Below are 15,341 nucleotides of genomic sequence, written 5' to 3' on the forward strand. Positions count from 1 at the left end.
TTGTATCATTTTTTGCTTTTGCAGATGGGATTTTCTCTACCATTTTAATCGGATATTGTTTATAGATATTAAAGCTGTTGCATTCTTCACGCTAATTTTATATCTTCTACCTTACTAAATTGTTTTATTGTTAGAGCTTAGTTTTGTCGTTTATTTCAGTATTTATGTAAGATTTTCTAAGTATACTAACATATAATCTGAAAATAGACATAATTTTACTTCCTATTTTTCCTCTAATTCTTATGCCTATTTTGATATTTTCTTGTCAAGTTGCATCACTTAAAAATACCAATGCAATGTTAAACAGTAATGGGTTAATTACCGATCTTAGTGGAAACACCTCTAGTATTTTTCCACTAAATGAAATGCTAGTTTTAACACTAAAGTGTATGTATTTTATCATGTTATGAGAATGTCCATCATTCTTATTTTGAGTGTTTTTACCAAGAATGAGTCTTGAATATTGCTGATATCTCTTTGTATCTATGAAGGTAATCATAATCTTCCAAGATTCTTTTTGTCTTCTTAGAAAAACTATGAATATGGTTTATTGTATTATTGGATTTTCTAATATTTAATTATTTTTGCATTCTGGAATAAATCTCACTTAACTATGGTATATTATTTTTCTTATTGTGAATTAAATTTCATTCATTATCGCTTATGATTTTGCATGACATTCATGTGATATTGGCCTGCAAATTTTCTGAGTGGTACAGTAACGTGTATAATTAGGTAATATATTCATAATATGACTTGGAGGATTTTCATTGTATACTCTGGAAGAATTTTTGTTTGGTTTTTGAAGGTTTAGTAGCACTCTACCTTGAAAACATGAGTTTTTGTGAGGTAATTCCTTAATTACTCTATTTCTTCCCAGATACTGGTCTGTTTAAGCCATTAATCTAGGTTTTCAGACACTTAATAGGCGCTCTTATATATGCTTCCTCTTTCTTGAGTAACTAAAGTTAGAACTATAGTGTCCTGTCTTTTTTCTTTCTATAAAACTGATTTTTTAATGAGTGTCACTCCTATTCTCTCCCTTGTAAATTTCTATTTTTACCTATAAAGGTAAAAATTCTGCCTTGTGCTTTGTTTCATTGCTCCCCAGCATTTTGAGAGGAGAATTTAATTTCTTTATTTTCATTCTTTCACTTTTATTTATATACATGTTTAAGGTCATAGTTTTTTTTTTCTCTTATAATTGCTTTAAATGTCCCATAAATTTTGATCATTATTTTTTTTCATTCATTATTTGTTGAAATTCTGTAATTTTGGTCTTATTACCTTTTCATACAAGAGGTGATTAAAAGAAGATCCCTAAATTTCTTGATGGAAGTGATTTTCATCTTTTTGGTTATTAATTTCTAGTTTTATAGTATTATGATCACAGGTTTTATTTGTAGAATTTATATTTTCTACTATGTTTTTTGGGATGGGGGTGTGACCTAATTTTTAATTAATTTTTGTGAATGCTCCTTATGTATCTTACGCATGTATAGTTGGTAGTGCTTTTTGAACCAATTAAAAGTATTTTAATAGGTAATTCATTCATGTCTATTGATATGATTGTTATGTTTAGTCCCAACTTACCTTTATTTATAATTTCTATATGTATTATGTATAATTTCTTTTTTTTTTTTCAAAAGAAAGAGCGAGAGAAAAAAAAATTTAATATTTATTTTTTTTAGTTTTCGGCGGACACAACATCTTTGTTTGTATGTGGTGTTGAGGATTGAACCCAGGCTGCACGCCTGCCAGGCGAGCGAGCTACCACTTGAGCCACATCCCCAGCCTGTATTATGTATAATTTCTATATGTATTACTTTTCTTTCTCTATGTGATGGATATTCTTTTCTCTCTTATATATTTTGATATTTAAGATGGTCTTTGTTGTACCTGTTATATTTGAACTTATACATTTTATTTATTTTTTTTATTTTTACTTTTTACTTTTTACTTTTTATTTTATTTTTTAAATTTTTGTAGTTAAAAATGGACAGCATGCTTTTATTTTATTTGTTTATTTTTATGTGGTGCTAAGAAATGAACTCAGTGCCTCACATGTGCAAGGCAAGCACTCTTCTACTGAACCACAGCCCCATCCCTTAATTTTTATTTTTTTGGTACCACAAATTGAAACCAGGGGCACTCAACCACTGAGCTACATCCCCTACCCTTTTTTATTTTTTATTTTGAGACAAGGTCTCACTGAGTTGCTTAAGTCCTAACTAACTTGCCAAGACTGCTTTGAACTTGGGATCCTTCTATCTCTCTTGGCCTTCCCAGCCTCTGGGAGTACAGGGGTACACCATGCACCTGGGGAATTCACACCTTTTAAAAGTGCTCCTAGGATTGGGGGCCTAATGGAGCACTTGCCTAGAATGTACAAAGCCCTAGGTTTTGTCCCTATCTCTACCCCACCCCTCCAAAAAAACCCTCCTGGTTACCTGTGTTCATAATTTAAACTTTCACTGTCTGGTTTGTTAGTTTTTAATCCTTTTCACAGTACTACAGTACTAACTTTAGTTACTCAAGAAAGAAAAGGATTTGATTGTGAAGTACGACATATTAAATAATAATGAGTCTATCTTGCTCTATCCCTCTTTTCTTTTCCTGTCCTATATTTTAGTTGCATTATTTCTACTTTGTATAAGTTTATATCATATACCTTTGTTTTTAGTCTTTGATATACATTAAATGTATTAAAAGTTCACTGTCTTAGTTCTTTAGTGCTGCTATAAACTGGGTGATTTATAAAGAATAGAAATTCATTTCTCACAGTTCTTGAGGCTACAAAGTCTAAGAAAGATCAAGACACCAAATGGAGGTGGGCATGGTGGTGCACACCTATAATCTCAGTAACTTGAGAGTCTGAGGCAGAAGAATCACAAGTTCAAGTTCAAGGCTTGCTTTAAAATAAAAAAATAGAAAAGAACTGGGGATGTAGATCAGAGGCAAAGCATCCCTGGGTTCAATCCCAGTACCAAAAAAACAAAAAACAAAAGGAGGGAGACACCAGCTGGTTCCATTGTCTGATAAAAGGCTACTCTGCTTCCAGGACTCTACCTTGTCATTGTATCCTCTGAAAGGGAGAAATGCTGTGTTCTCACATTGTGGGAAAGGAGTGGAGCCAAATGTAGCATGAAGTCTCTTATAAGAATCTTTATCCCATTCTTGTGAAGGACCTAATTATCTTTTAAAGGCCCCACATCTTAATATCATCACATTGATCCTTAAATTGCAACATCTGAATTGGGGGGGGGGCGGCGCACATTCAAATCAGAGCACTTATCTTTTTTTTTTAAGAGAGAGAGAGAGAGAATTTTAATATTTATTTTTGTTATCAGCAGACACAACATCTTTGTTTGTATGTGGTGCTGAGGATCGAACCTGGGCCGCACGCATGCCAGGCAAGCGCGCTACCGCTTGAGCCACATCCCCAGCCCCAGAGCACTTATCATTAGTTCTTTTTCTGAAGTTTCCACAGTAATCTTGGTTGGAGGAAGTTTATACTTCTGTGGATAGTTCCAAAAGAATTTGTGGAATTATTATTGCCTGAGTTCTTATATGTTTATAAGACACAGAGTTAGTACATGGGTGACACCTTGGAGAGATACAAAGTCCTTGGTTTGTAATTTTATTTTGGAGTTACTTTTTTTTTTTTTTTTTGGTACCAGAGATTGAAACCAGGAGGTGCTCAACCTCTGAGGCACATCCCCAAACCTTTTTATTTTTTATTTTTAGACTGGGTCTCACTAAGTTTCTAAGGTAGACTTTGAATTTAAAATTTTTTCTGCCTTAGTCTCCTGCGCTGCTGGGATTACACGTGTGCACTGCTCCTAGGTCTTTGAGTTACTTGGAAATGACAAGTATTGCCTTGTTTTATATATTATTTTTGAGAAGTCTGATTCCAGTATAATTCTGTTGACTTTTAAGTTTGGGGCTATTTTGCTTGAATGCTCCAAGGATTTTTTCCCCTCTATTTTTAAGTAAAGTTAGAGTGACCAAGATGTTTCTCAGAATTGATTGTTGAAGGTCAGTTTTCTTAGGTATAAAATAGGCCCTTTTAATTTTTACATCCAGTTCTTTCTTTATTTCCAAGAAGTTTTCTTATATAAAGGTTTTAAGTATTCTATTCTCTTGTTTTTCTTCTTTATGAGCTCCAGTTTTATGTAGCTGGATTATCTAGTTCAACCTCTTTTCCCCGCTTTATCCCACTTTTATTCCTTTAAATTTTGAAAAATAACAAATAAGTGATAATAACTGAATTTAAAAGTTTTTATTAAGAACTATTTTTTTCTTTGGGTACCTTAAGTCAGTTCTTATTTCTGTTAGCTGCAGGACAGGCTGAATAAATGTTAGTTGCAGGGTAAAACTGAGTTCCCAACCCCCATTCTTCGTTAGTCCTTTCTTCTTTGGATGGTTATTTGGCGCCTTTTCCCTTTACTTCCTCTTGTTTTTGGATTTGAAACCTGTGCCTAGCCCATGCCCAATCTGCTTGAAAGCAGAAGATGACACTTAGTATTACACCCCACCCCTATCAGTAGATCAGACACCACCTCAATAAGCATCTCTTGGTCGCTCTGAGTGTTGTGGTCACTTTCCTTTCAATTTCTGATATGATTTTGCTTTTTTCTTCTGTTTCTTTCTTGGGCTAAATCAGCTCTCCTATTTCTCTGAGCTTTTTTCCTCTATTGTTATTTTTGTTTTTGTTTTGTTGCATTATTGAGGATTGAACCAGAGAATTGAACCCAAAGCCTCACACTTACTAGGCAAGCACTAAGCTATATCTCCAGCCCTTTTTTTAAATTTTATTTTGAGACAAGGTCTTGCTGAGTTGCAGAGGTTGACCTAGAACTTGCAATCTTCCTGCCTCAGCCCTCCGGGCATTAAAATTACAGGTGTACACCCACACTGTGCCCATCTTATTCTTAATTTTTGAGTATTTAATCAAGCCTGTTTTTTAATGTTTGTTTCAGAATTTTAATTCAGGTTGGAGTGTTTGCTTTTTTTCTGTTTCAAGTTGATTTCTATTTACTGAAGTGTTTTGAATATTTTCTTTTTATAACAGTTTTTAAAAAATATTTATTTTTTAATTATAGTTGGACACAATACCTTTATTTTATTTATTTTTATGTCGTGCTGAGGATCGAACCCAGGGCCTCACACGTGCTAGGTGAGCACTCTACCACTAGGCCACAACCCTAGCCCCTTTATAATAGTTTTTGTAGATGAAGTTTGCTTAAGTCTGCATTTTATGTATAGAATGGTGGTTTTGGGTAGTTTATAAATTTGTAGTTTAGACCACCCTCTTTTGGGAACACAGTAGAGGGAGAAGTTGTGTGTCTTTATTCTAATTTTCTTTATCTTTTAATATTTTAATTTTATAACTTGCTTCTTTGTTCCTTTACCATCCTTTTACAGAAAGTTTTTTCTCTTCTTTTATCCTCTTCTCTTCCCAAGTGTCTATTGCCTTTCCAAGGCTGCCTTTTCAAGTTGCATGTGCACTGTTCAAGTCCCTTTCTTATTATCTGCTCTCTTCTAGATCCTTTTTTCCCTATTCTTTCAGTATTTTGATACTCACAGTGGTCTTAGGGTAATCATAGTCCCATAGGCCTTTCTCTTCACTCTTTGCTGCATTGCCCCCAAAGCCCTGCTTTCGCTCTGCAGAGGGTTAGAGTGAGAATTTGAGAAGCAGCTCTGTGGAAACTGGTGCTTATATTTTCTAATTGCAGGTAATTTGACACATTCTGTTTTCTTCTAGTTACATTGAAGTCATGGAATCTGTGCGGTTTTATTTCCATTATTTTTGACGTTTTGAGATGATGATAGATTTCATATTACCTTGGCTAACCAGAAATCTTTTGTTTGCTTTCTTTATTGTCCCTGTCTTCCTTCTAGAATGCATGCTCCATTAAAATAGGAACCATCTTTATTTACTACTTTATTCCACTGCCTAGTAATAAATGTTCACTAATTAATAGTTGGAGTAACTCTTTTTCACAATGTGTATGTGTGGTTTTTACCCATTTTTTTGGGTAAAAATGAGTTATTAATACTTGTCTTGATGATTTATATGTCCTGTTATATATGAAGGTTAACTATCTAATAAGACAATAATATCTCTTACTTATAAAAGCTTAAGGTATGTGTCAGATACCAATAATGATAATTTCCTGTTGCTTTTATTTGGATTAAATGATGTAGGATTTAAATTTTTAAATGGTCTGATCCCATTTGTGGTGGTTATTGTTGTGTGGTTTTCTTTTAAACAGTCTTGCATTTTAGCTTCCATGTCTAACAAGTAAGCAGCATGACTTTCTTCCCAGTAGAAGCTTATATTTTTAATTGTGATCTTTTTTTTTAAAGCATTCAAAAGGGAGTTAGTGATTCTGGCCTGTAGGGCTCTTTCAAATCTGAGCTAGGCCTCTGGGTACCCCTAGCATGAGCCTTTACTCTTTCATCAGTAAAGGAAAAGAAGAAGAATGTAGTAGGCAAGAAATGATAGTGAGTAGAATTATGAGTTTGGAGAGAGAATGAGGCGAGAAGGAAAGGATTGGAAAACATGGACAAAGGGTAGATAATTAAGAAGTGCTATTGACCATGGCATTAAAACCATCTGATTGGCCCCTCTTCACTAAGTTGTCTGTTCTTACTCTAGGAACATATTCTCTGAGCCTAAAAATAGACTAGCTTCATCAGCATTGTAGTAGATCTCTTTTGTTATTTAGCTAGTAAAATTCCTCCAAACAGAGAGATGGCTTAGAGTAGGAGACTCATTTTGGAGAGAACAAAGCAATTTTAATAGCTGAGAGAATTGTGTGTTTTGCTTTCTTCCATTGAAAATGTTTGGACATCCCATTGATGGCCAGGGAGAACAAGGGAGCTTTTCATTTCTAAGGAGGCTTTAGAGGGCAAAGTGGGTGGTGCCTGGTAAAGTGGGTATTTGCTAGTGAATGACATTTGGTCTATTTTTATAGCTGGAAACATTCTGTCCTTAAGCTTATTGTTTAAGCCAGCAAGAGAGCATGCTGTGCAATCATGAGTGGAATTTTTACATTTGATCACAGGATCTGTTTCCTCCTTGATAGTTTATAGCCTCCACAGATTTGGCTTCTGAATTTATAAATATTTTTTTAATTTCAGATTCTATTCTCAGTTTACTTATCTTTACCTTGCAGATTATTCAGAGAAAGGAGATTAGAAACATACATGGTTAACATCTGACAGTAAATACTTTGAGATTAGATTGGATCCTTAAACCCTTCATTTATAAATCATGACAGCTGTTTTATTAACCTTAAATTTTCCTGCAGTTCATCTGTGGCATCCTTGCTTGATCCTTGCTCATAATTATCTTGTCAAAGCATGTGATTATGTTCAGAATTCTAAATAAACTGTTACTTTCTTAAATATATTCAGTTTCCCAATAGTTTTTAAAACTTTGATTTTGAAGAAATTGTAAGAAAAATAATTCTTAGGAAAAAAAATACCTGTAATTCCAGCACCAGAATTCTGTCCTGTTTCCACATAAATTCCCAGTGTGTGTCCTCGGCCCAGTGGCAGTATGCTGCTTCACATTCTGTTCCTTCCACTTAACATTTACCAGATTGTGTTAATTTAAAATTTTTACCAGGTTATATTGATTTAAAATTTTTCTACTATCCTTTAGATTGATAGAATTTCTTTAGAGATTTACATTGAACTGATGTATTAACACTTGAAACATCTTATTTTCTGTGTCTGATTCATGTTGTGTAACTAACACCAAAATGTTTTCACTGTTCCATATAATGTACATATTCCATTATAATTCATGTCAGTCACTTAATTCCTCTTAGATATAAAAGTGGGTTTTCCAGAAAGGATATATAACTTTCAATTCATTGTTTATTTGAATAGTTTATTTAAAAAGTGATAGTTGGAGGGCTAAGGATATTGCTCAGTTGGTAGAGTGCTTGCCTAGCTTGCACAGGCCCTGGGTGCAATCCTCAGCACCACCAAAAGAAAAGTTATAGTTGGTTTTCTATCATTTTCAATTTTTTTAACTAAAATTAAAATCGCTACCTCAAATTATGTCAAATTATTTTATTTTTAGGTTCACTTTGTTATATTTGTGGTATTTAGAAACATTTTTAAAAGCAGTAGTAATTACTAAATAAGTTTTAGGTAAGCTTTTAAAAATATTATTTTGTTGTCAAGAATTTTTGCTTCCCTTTTGTAGTTTTTTCTTTCCCTTGCAGCATAGTGGAATTGTTAGCTTTATATTTCTGTAATGCAGTTACTGTTTATCTTTACTGGATTTTTTAGCATTTGAACTATATTTTTACATGTGCATTCATTCAATAATGAGGCAAAACATAATAATTAACATATAGTCTGAAGTTTCATTTTAGATTGTTGTTTTCTTCACTAAATCTTTTTCTAGCGTTGCCATAAGGAGAAAAACTCAATTTCTCTTTTTCTCTGCTTATTTTTACCTAAGATTGCTAACAGTTTTGTATTAGGAAAAAGTAGGTAGGCAGCAGTAAAAATAAAAGGTAAATAATCCATGAAATGTGTCTTTAATCCTGTCTAGATGTAAAGTACCTAGAGTGTTGCCTGGCCCAAAATCAAGTCAGTAACTTTTTGTTGGGTAGTTAGAGGGATTCATAAACCAGCAGGTCAGTAAAACTACATGGCACTCTTGAGGTGGCCTCCTAGTCTTGAAATTCCCTTAAATTGTGTTAAATTGAGCTTCACTAGTTCATCCTCAGTGTCAGAATTATTACACAATGTTAGAAATAACAAAGCTGTATTGTTTTATAAGAGATGAATTGACATATATATGTGTATTATAATTTTGTTTCTGAAGGAAGTAGAAATTCGGAACAAAGATCTGGAGGGACAGCTGTCTGACTTAGAGCAACGTCTGGAGAAGAGTCAGAACGAACAAGAAGCTTTTCGCAATAACCTGAAGACACTGTTAGAAATTCTGGATGGAAAAATATTTGAACTAACAGAATTACGAGATAACTTGGCCAAGCTACTAGAATGCAGCTAAGGAAAGTGAAATTTCAGTGCCATTGATTAAAAGATACACTGTCTCTCTTCGTAGAACTGTTTGGGCTCTGCATCAAGATTGCACACAAAAAAATTTGAATATAACTCCAGGATGAGGATCTTTTGAAAATTGGAATTGTATATTTCAGTGTAAATTTAAGAATTCAGCTTGTAGCTAGTTGGGAAAAAAAAAAGAGATGAAAAACTTGAACTACAAATTACCTCCATGTATATTATTGGCCATAGTTAACTAGAAAGTTATAAATAGACACTTAATGCAATTTTTTTTTCTTTCCAATATTAGCCAATGGGAGAATTAACAATGTCTGGGTCACATCCCCTTTTTGTGTTCAACACAGTGAAGGTTATCTGCTTTTTAAATTAATTTATTTATGATATCTAGAGCTGTGTTTTGTGCAGAAACTTAGTGATGAAAGCCCTGTCTTTTGTTGTAATCTGAATAATTTCTCAGGATATTTTTGCACTGCTGAAAAGCAGTGCCATTACCAATTAATTCTTGCCAGGAGTGAGAGAGAGCTGCATCTTTAATTGAAAGACACTATAACTGGGTGTATAGAGTTCTTCCCTTTTTTGTACTGGAAGATTTTTCACTCTGGTGACTACTCTGGTACACTCTGGTGTTCTCTAATCTTGTCCGTTGTATAGTTTACTTTTCCATATTGACTCCATGTATTTATGAGAAGATATTGTCTCCCATTTTATTATACATTTTAAAGCCAACTAACAAAGGCAGCTGAGTCCCTCAGAAATTTTTGTTTTTAAATTTCTAATAAATTTGACACACAGAACTGAAATACAGCAGTCCGTCGTTGACGGTCTGGTCTAGCAATGTTAAGTATATTTACAGAAAATATGCAGTTACATTTATTTATATATTTTGCAAGAAATCTTTTCTGAAAGATCAATGCATTTCAATTTATGAATAATGGTTATTGGGAAACTGTTTATTATAGATAATTTTAAGGTGTATAGCTATTTTCAAGGGATCCATTTACATCAAACAGCCAATCAGAGGACTGTATCTAAATTGTGATCATGGCAGATGGAGATGGAGTCATGTACCCTGGCTGGGTCTTCACATCAACCACATCTTTATTCAAACCTCACAAGGCAATATTCTGAACTGTTAACTAGGCATTTCAAAACAGGAATTACATCCAACAGGCTCTTCTCAGTGAGCAGGTTTTAATGTTGTTTTGATGTAATTTTAAAAGACTTTTAGCAAACATGCATTTCTTTATATATTTCTTTTATGAGGATATTTTAAAAGTAAGCCAAGTTCTGTCTGGTCTGCTTATGGAGTAGGAATTGCATCAGAGTACATATATTCTTGCTGTACAATGCCTGTCATGTTGAGGAGGGTTCTTTTTTAAAGTGTATGCTTGAGTATTTGACTCTAAAGAGTCAATAAATGCACTGACTTTTTGTTTGTACCCCAAATGATTGAATTGTCAAGTACAAAATTAAGCTAATTAATCAATTTGTAACCATTTTTTCACTCATAAATAGCTACTCAACACTAGATAATTTTGTTTTATATCTATGTGTATGTATATAAATACATACATATTAATTTATATTAGAGTGAAAATAAATGATTTGTTTCTAAAGTTAGTTTCTAAAGTGAGTTTTCAGGTGTTTCTGAAAAGTTTATATCAGACACTTAATCATCATGTATTATATGTGCTATTACATCATGTAAGTTACCTCCAGCTATTTTAGGGTATTTTCCTCACCTATTTATTATAGGGAGAATAATTTAGGTACATATGCTCAGAGCTAAGATATTTCTCTGATAAATCAGGTAATAAAATTTATTTGATGGATAGAATTTTGAAGTCAATGTGATTTTATCCATGAGTTTCAAGTACAAAGAGCACCAGGTTTTAACTTAAATAAGGGACTAATACTAGGGATCAGGGAATTTAGTTATGAAGAGTTAAAAAAAAAAAAAACTTAAAAAAAAAACAGTGTAAGCTGTTGAAATGGTAAGTGAATTATTTTAATGATGTAATAAAATATTTTTAAATTTTGACATAGTGGTCATTTAATGGGAAAATAACTCACCAAAATGTCTCCACTTGAATTGTATTGATAATGTGAGGCATATGTGTAATTCAACATATACATATACCCATATGTATATACAGAAAATTATTTTTAATATTTTCCTACTGATATGAAATTTAAAATTGGAAATTTTGTGTTTTCCTTGTCCAATAGAACCTAGTTGTTTCTTTCTTTCTTTCTTCCTTTATTTTTTTAATTGATTTAACAATTTCTTGAGGGCTGCACCTTTAAATTCCCAGATTGTCAGTAAACGTACAAAATATGGGATAAGGTGGACACAAGTGCACATATAAATAAAACCTTCTTACTAAGACTATTTAAAACATTCATTTACAGTAGGAGAGTATCTAGAAATCATCCTCTACAACTCATAATTAGGTTGTGTGCCTACTGTAGTTTTTTTTCCATTTCTGTATTATATAAATATTTGCATATTAAAATTTGATTTTTCCCAGAGACAAGTATTATATAATGTATCTATATTTAGATTAAATTGTGGTGATATATTTATCAGAACATGATGTTGGGGACTATAGCCTGAACATGTGGACTTGAAATGACAGAGGAAGAGAGCAGAGATTGATTCCATTGTGTATAAGTTATTATAACTATGAATTCTTGTACAAAAACAAAAAAAACTGGAAAAAAAGAAAAACAAAATACAGTTTTTATTTTGAAATATATTTGTTGTTCTCTGGAGAATGTACTTCATCTTTTATTTCCTTCAAACTTTTACAGAAATTTAAAAGCATTTAAGTGATGACAGCATTTACTTAAATCTTACAGGTGCTACTGGATTTTGCATTAGTGTGTTCTGTTGTGAAATCCTAACTTTGACATAAAAGGTTTTATAAGTATTTCCCCGACTGGAAAATTAGTTTTTATTCTTCTCTCCTCTCTTTCTCTTTCCCTCTTTTTCTCTCTCTCTCCCTCTCTCTTCAGACTAAAAAGACATTCATCAAGTTGCATCTTCCCTGTCCCTGTAGAAGATCTCTAGCACCATCATAGATTTGATGTTTTGCTGTCATTGAAACTGCTGGGAAGCAGTTAGAGGAAAAACTTGTATTTTTTTTCTTACAGGCGGAACTAAAAGGAACACTCAGGCTTAAGCCACCACAACCACCTTTAAGAACGCATTCCTTTCCCCTGTTAAAATTAAATTTATTCTCTACCATGTGTGTCTCTGTCTACCATGTTTTTATTTATCTCTGGCATAAGCACTTCAACTGCCCTCTTTGTGGTCCTATTTTCTGTCAGTACTAGAATGGGAGGCAGGCCAGGGAGGTTTGTGGGTTTGTTATTGTGATTTTAATCCTTTTGTTTCTTTGATATCAAATGATTTTAACATCCCAAAATTCTGTACTTAAAGACATGAAATAGTCTTCGTTGAATTTTTGTCTGCTGAATGTCTATCACAATTTTGAGGTAGATTAATTTATATAAAACCTTAAGAAAACTTAAGAAGTAGTTGAGAATGACATATTTTTGTATTCTCAAGTAGGACACTGGGCTGAAAGTACAAGTATTTGTTAAGAAAATTATTTTAGAAGTTTTTAGAAAGAATCGTTTTAAAGTAGAAGCAGATGCTTTTGTTCATGATACTCTAAACTGTGAAAGTATTTTTTCCTAATATTCTTAAGTTGCATCTTAATTTTTTAAAAACACATTTATTCCACTGTCCTAAAAAACAAATTTTAAAAACCTGATAGATAGAGGCAGTCTGGGCTACTTAGAATTGTGACAGCTCTATACAAAAGTGGAAGCAATAAAATACAATCATTTTGACCCCGTAAGGGAAATGAGTAAAATTTCATAGACCTTAAATTTTTTATGACAGTTTTTCTTTATGGGAAACTAATATATAGATGTCACACAAGAATAAAAATAGTTAACTGATTTAGTTGTGTTAAATACTAATAGTATTTGATATTAAAATTAATATTTTGCATCTTTATTACCTAGTAAAATAGCTAATAATTTTATCTAAGGAAATTCCAGTCAGAATTACACTGCTCTATGATTTCTGCTTAGGGCACTAGATTTTTTAAAAAAGCCACATTTAAGCAGGCTGGAAGCATACGTAGTTCAGTGGTAGAGCATGTGCCTACCATGTACAATGTCCTGGGTTAAATCCCCAGCACCAAAAGGAAAAGTAAAAAATTAAAAAAAAAAAAATTAAAGTCATTTTTAACAAAAACGTGTGTACCGGGAAGAAAAGTTGCATTAGAATAGATGGCCACAAACACCCAACTGACTTTTGATCAATTTCTTGATCTCTGTGGTGTCTTTTCTGCCTGTTAGATATGAGAAAGTGTTTCAGACGAGCATGGCTGAGGCTGCCTGTAGTCTAGCTGTTCAGAAATCCGAGGCAAGAGTATCACTTGAGCCCAGGATTTGAGGGTCACCCTAGGCAACAGAGTGAGACCTTGCCTCTTGGTGGGGAAAAAAAGATGGAGAGGGAATATTTTATGTGAAAGCAGATCCAGCCAAAAGGATAGGGGCACAATAACTTTGGTTTTTATCTAAGGCATATCAGGATAGCTAGAGATACAAAGTGCCCCCCCTGATACTGCATGGATTGGAATTGCCCTAACGAATTTTTAAGACTTACAGAAGACCCTTTCACTTATCAGGATTTATGACCTAATCTAAGACACCCAACATTGAGAAATCACCATTTTATGGAACTCTGACTTACTTTTGTCAGATGTATTTATATCATATATACCGAGAAATGGAAATATTACTCTACTCTGCCCTAATAATGCCAAATGAAAGTAATAAGTGCCTGATAAATGCAAAATTAAGACCATTTCTATAGCACAAAAAATGAAAAAATATATATTTGGGGGGGGTACTGTGGATTGAAACCAGGAACACTTAACCACTAAGCCACATCGCCAGCCCTTTTTTATATTTCATTTAGAGACAGGGTCTCACTGAGTTGCTTAGTGCCTCACTTTTGCTGAGGCTGGTTTTGAACTTGTGATCCTCCTGCCTGAGCCTCCTGAGCCACTGGGATTACAGGCATGTACCACCTCGCCCAGCCTTATGTACTTTCCCTATAACATCAGTATGAAATAGAGCTGCAGGGAGTATCTTTTGAACATTTGCTGTGTGGCAGGTCCTCTACTAATTGCTTGACCTTTTTTGAGGTGTGTGTGTGTGTGTGTGTATGTGTGTGTGTGCTGCTGAGGATTGATCCCAGGGCCTTGTGCATGCAAGGCAAGCACCCTACCACCTGAGGTATATCCCCAGCCCCTGCTTGACATCTTATTTCTACATGTGGTGGCCCTTCCAGAGGTCTTTGGAAGGGGAAGGGGACAGAAACGGGAAGGGCTATAATGACTGTACCTGCTGTGTCCCCACAGTTGTTGATCTGATCATTTAGTAGCCAGTCAAGAGGTGATGGTCTTGCTCATATTTCTGGGTACATTTTTTTCCTCTAGCTTGTCTGCCTTCCTCTTCTAGGATATCTTTTAGGGCACTGCTTGACTATTTCATGTTCACTGGTTTTGAACTTTCCACTTTCTTTGATGTTTCCAATGCTTGTTGTCATTAAGTTATAAATCGCACCTTCTTTACAGGTGTCTTATTTATAGCATGTGTTTTAGTCCCAAATTTTTAAAAAAGAAATAAGCTTTCAGACTTCTGATAATCTAACAAATGTAAGTAATTTTTCATATGTTGAAATCCAGTCTATAAAATTTAAGTAGCTGGGCTGGGGATGTGGCTCAAGCGGTAGCGCGCTCGCCTGGCATGCGTGCGGCCCAGGGTTCGATCCCCAGCACCACATACAAATAAATATGTTGTGTCCGCCAAAAACTGAAAAATGAATATTGAAATTTCTCTCTCTCTCTCTCTCTCTCTCTCTCTCTCTCTCTCTCTTTAAAAAAAAATTTAAGTAGCAAACTATTTATAAAGGCCTTAAGAAGGCAAATCATCACTTAAATTCCCCAACAATAACTGTTGTAAATCTGAAAAACTTATCTCCCAATGCCAAATGGTAGTTTGATATGGGCTTTGTAGTCAGTTCTAGGTGACCTTGTGGTCAGTGCTGTTCTATAGAAGTTAAGGCTTCTCCAGCTTGATTAAATAATTAGATGAGTCACAGAAGTTTATGGAGCTGGGTGAAACGGTACAGTTTCCAGTCAGAGCAGATACTCAGTGAACAATTATCAAAGCAACTACATCATGCTAAGCAT

General features: G+C 33.9%; 1 protein-coding gene across 2 annotated transcripts in view; it reads left to right on the forward strand.

Moving 5' to 3' along the window:
* Positions 1-11,101, forward strand: part of Homer1 (homer scaffold protein 1) — a 129,628-nt gene extending 118,527 nt beyond the window's left edge. For both annotated transcript variants that reach the window (XM_076857087.2, XM_076857088.2), the window contains exon 9: positions 8,858-11,101. In XM_076857087.2, the coding sequence (XP_076713202.1) occupies positions 8,858-9,046 (189 nt within the window). In that variant the 3' untranslated portion in view covers positions 9,047-11,101. The remainder of the gene's footprint in view (positions 1-8,857) is intronic.
* Positions 11,102-15,341: the final 4,240 nt, after the last annotated feature.

The sequence above is a fragment of the Callospermophilus lateralis genome, chromosome 5, assembly GCF_048772815.1.
Source record: "Callospermophilus lateralis isolate mCalLat2 chromosome 5, mCalLat2.hap1, whole genome shotgun sequence".
Taxonomy (NCBI): Eukaryota; Metazoa; Chordata; class Mammalia; order Rodentia; family Sciuridae; genus Callospermophilus; species Callospermophilus lateralis.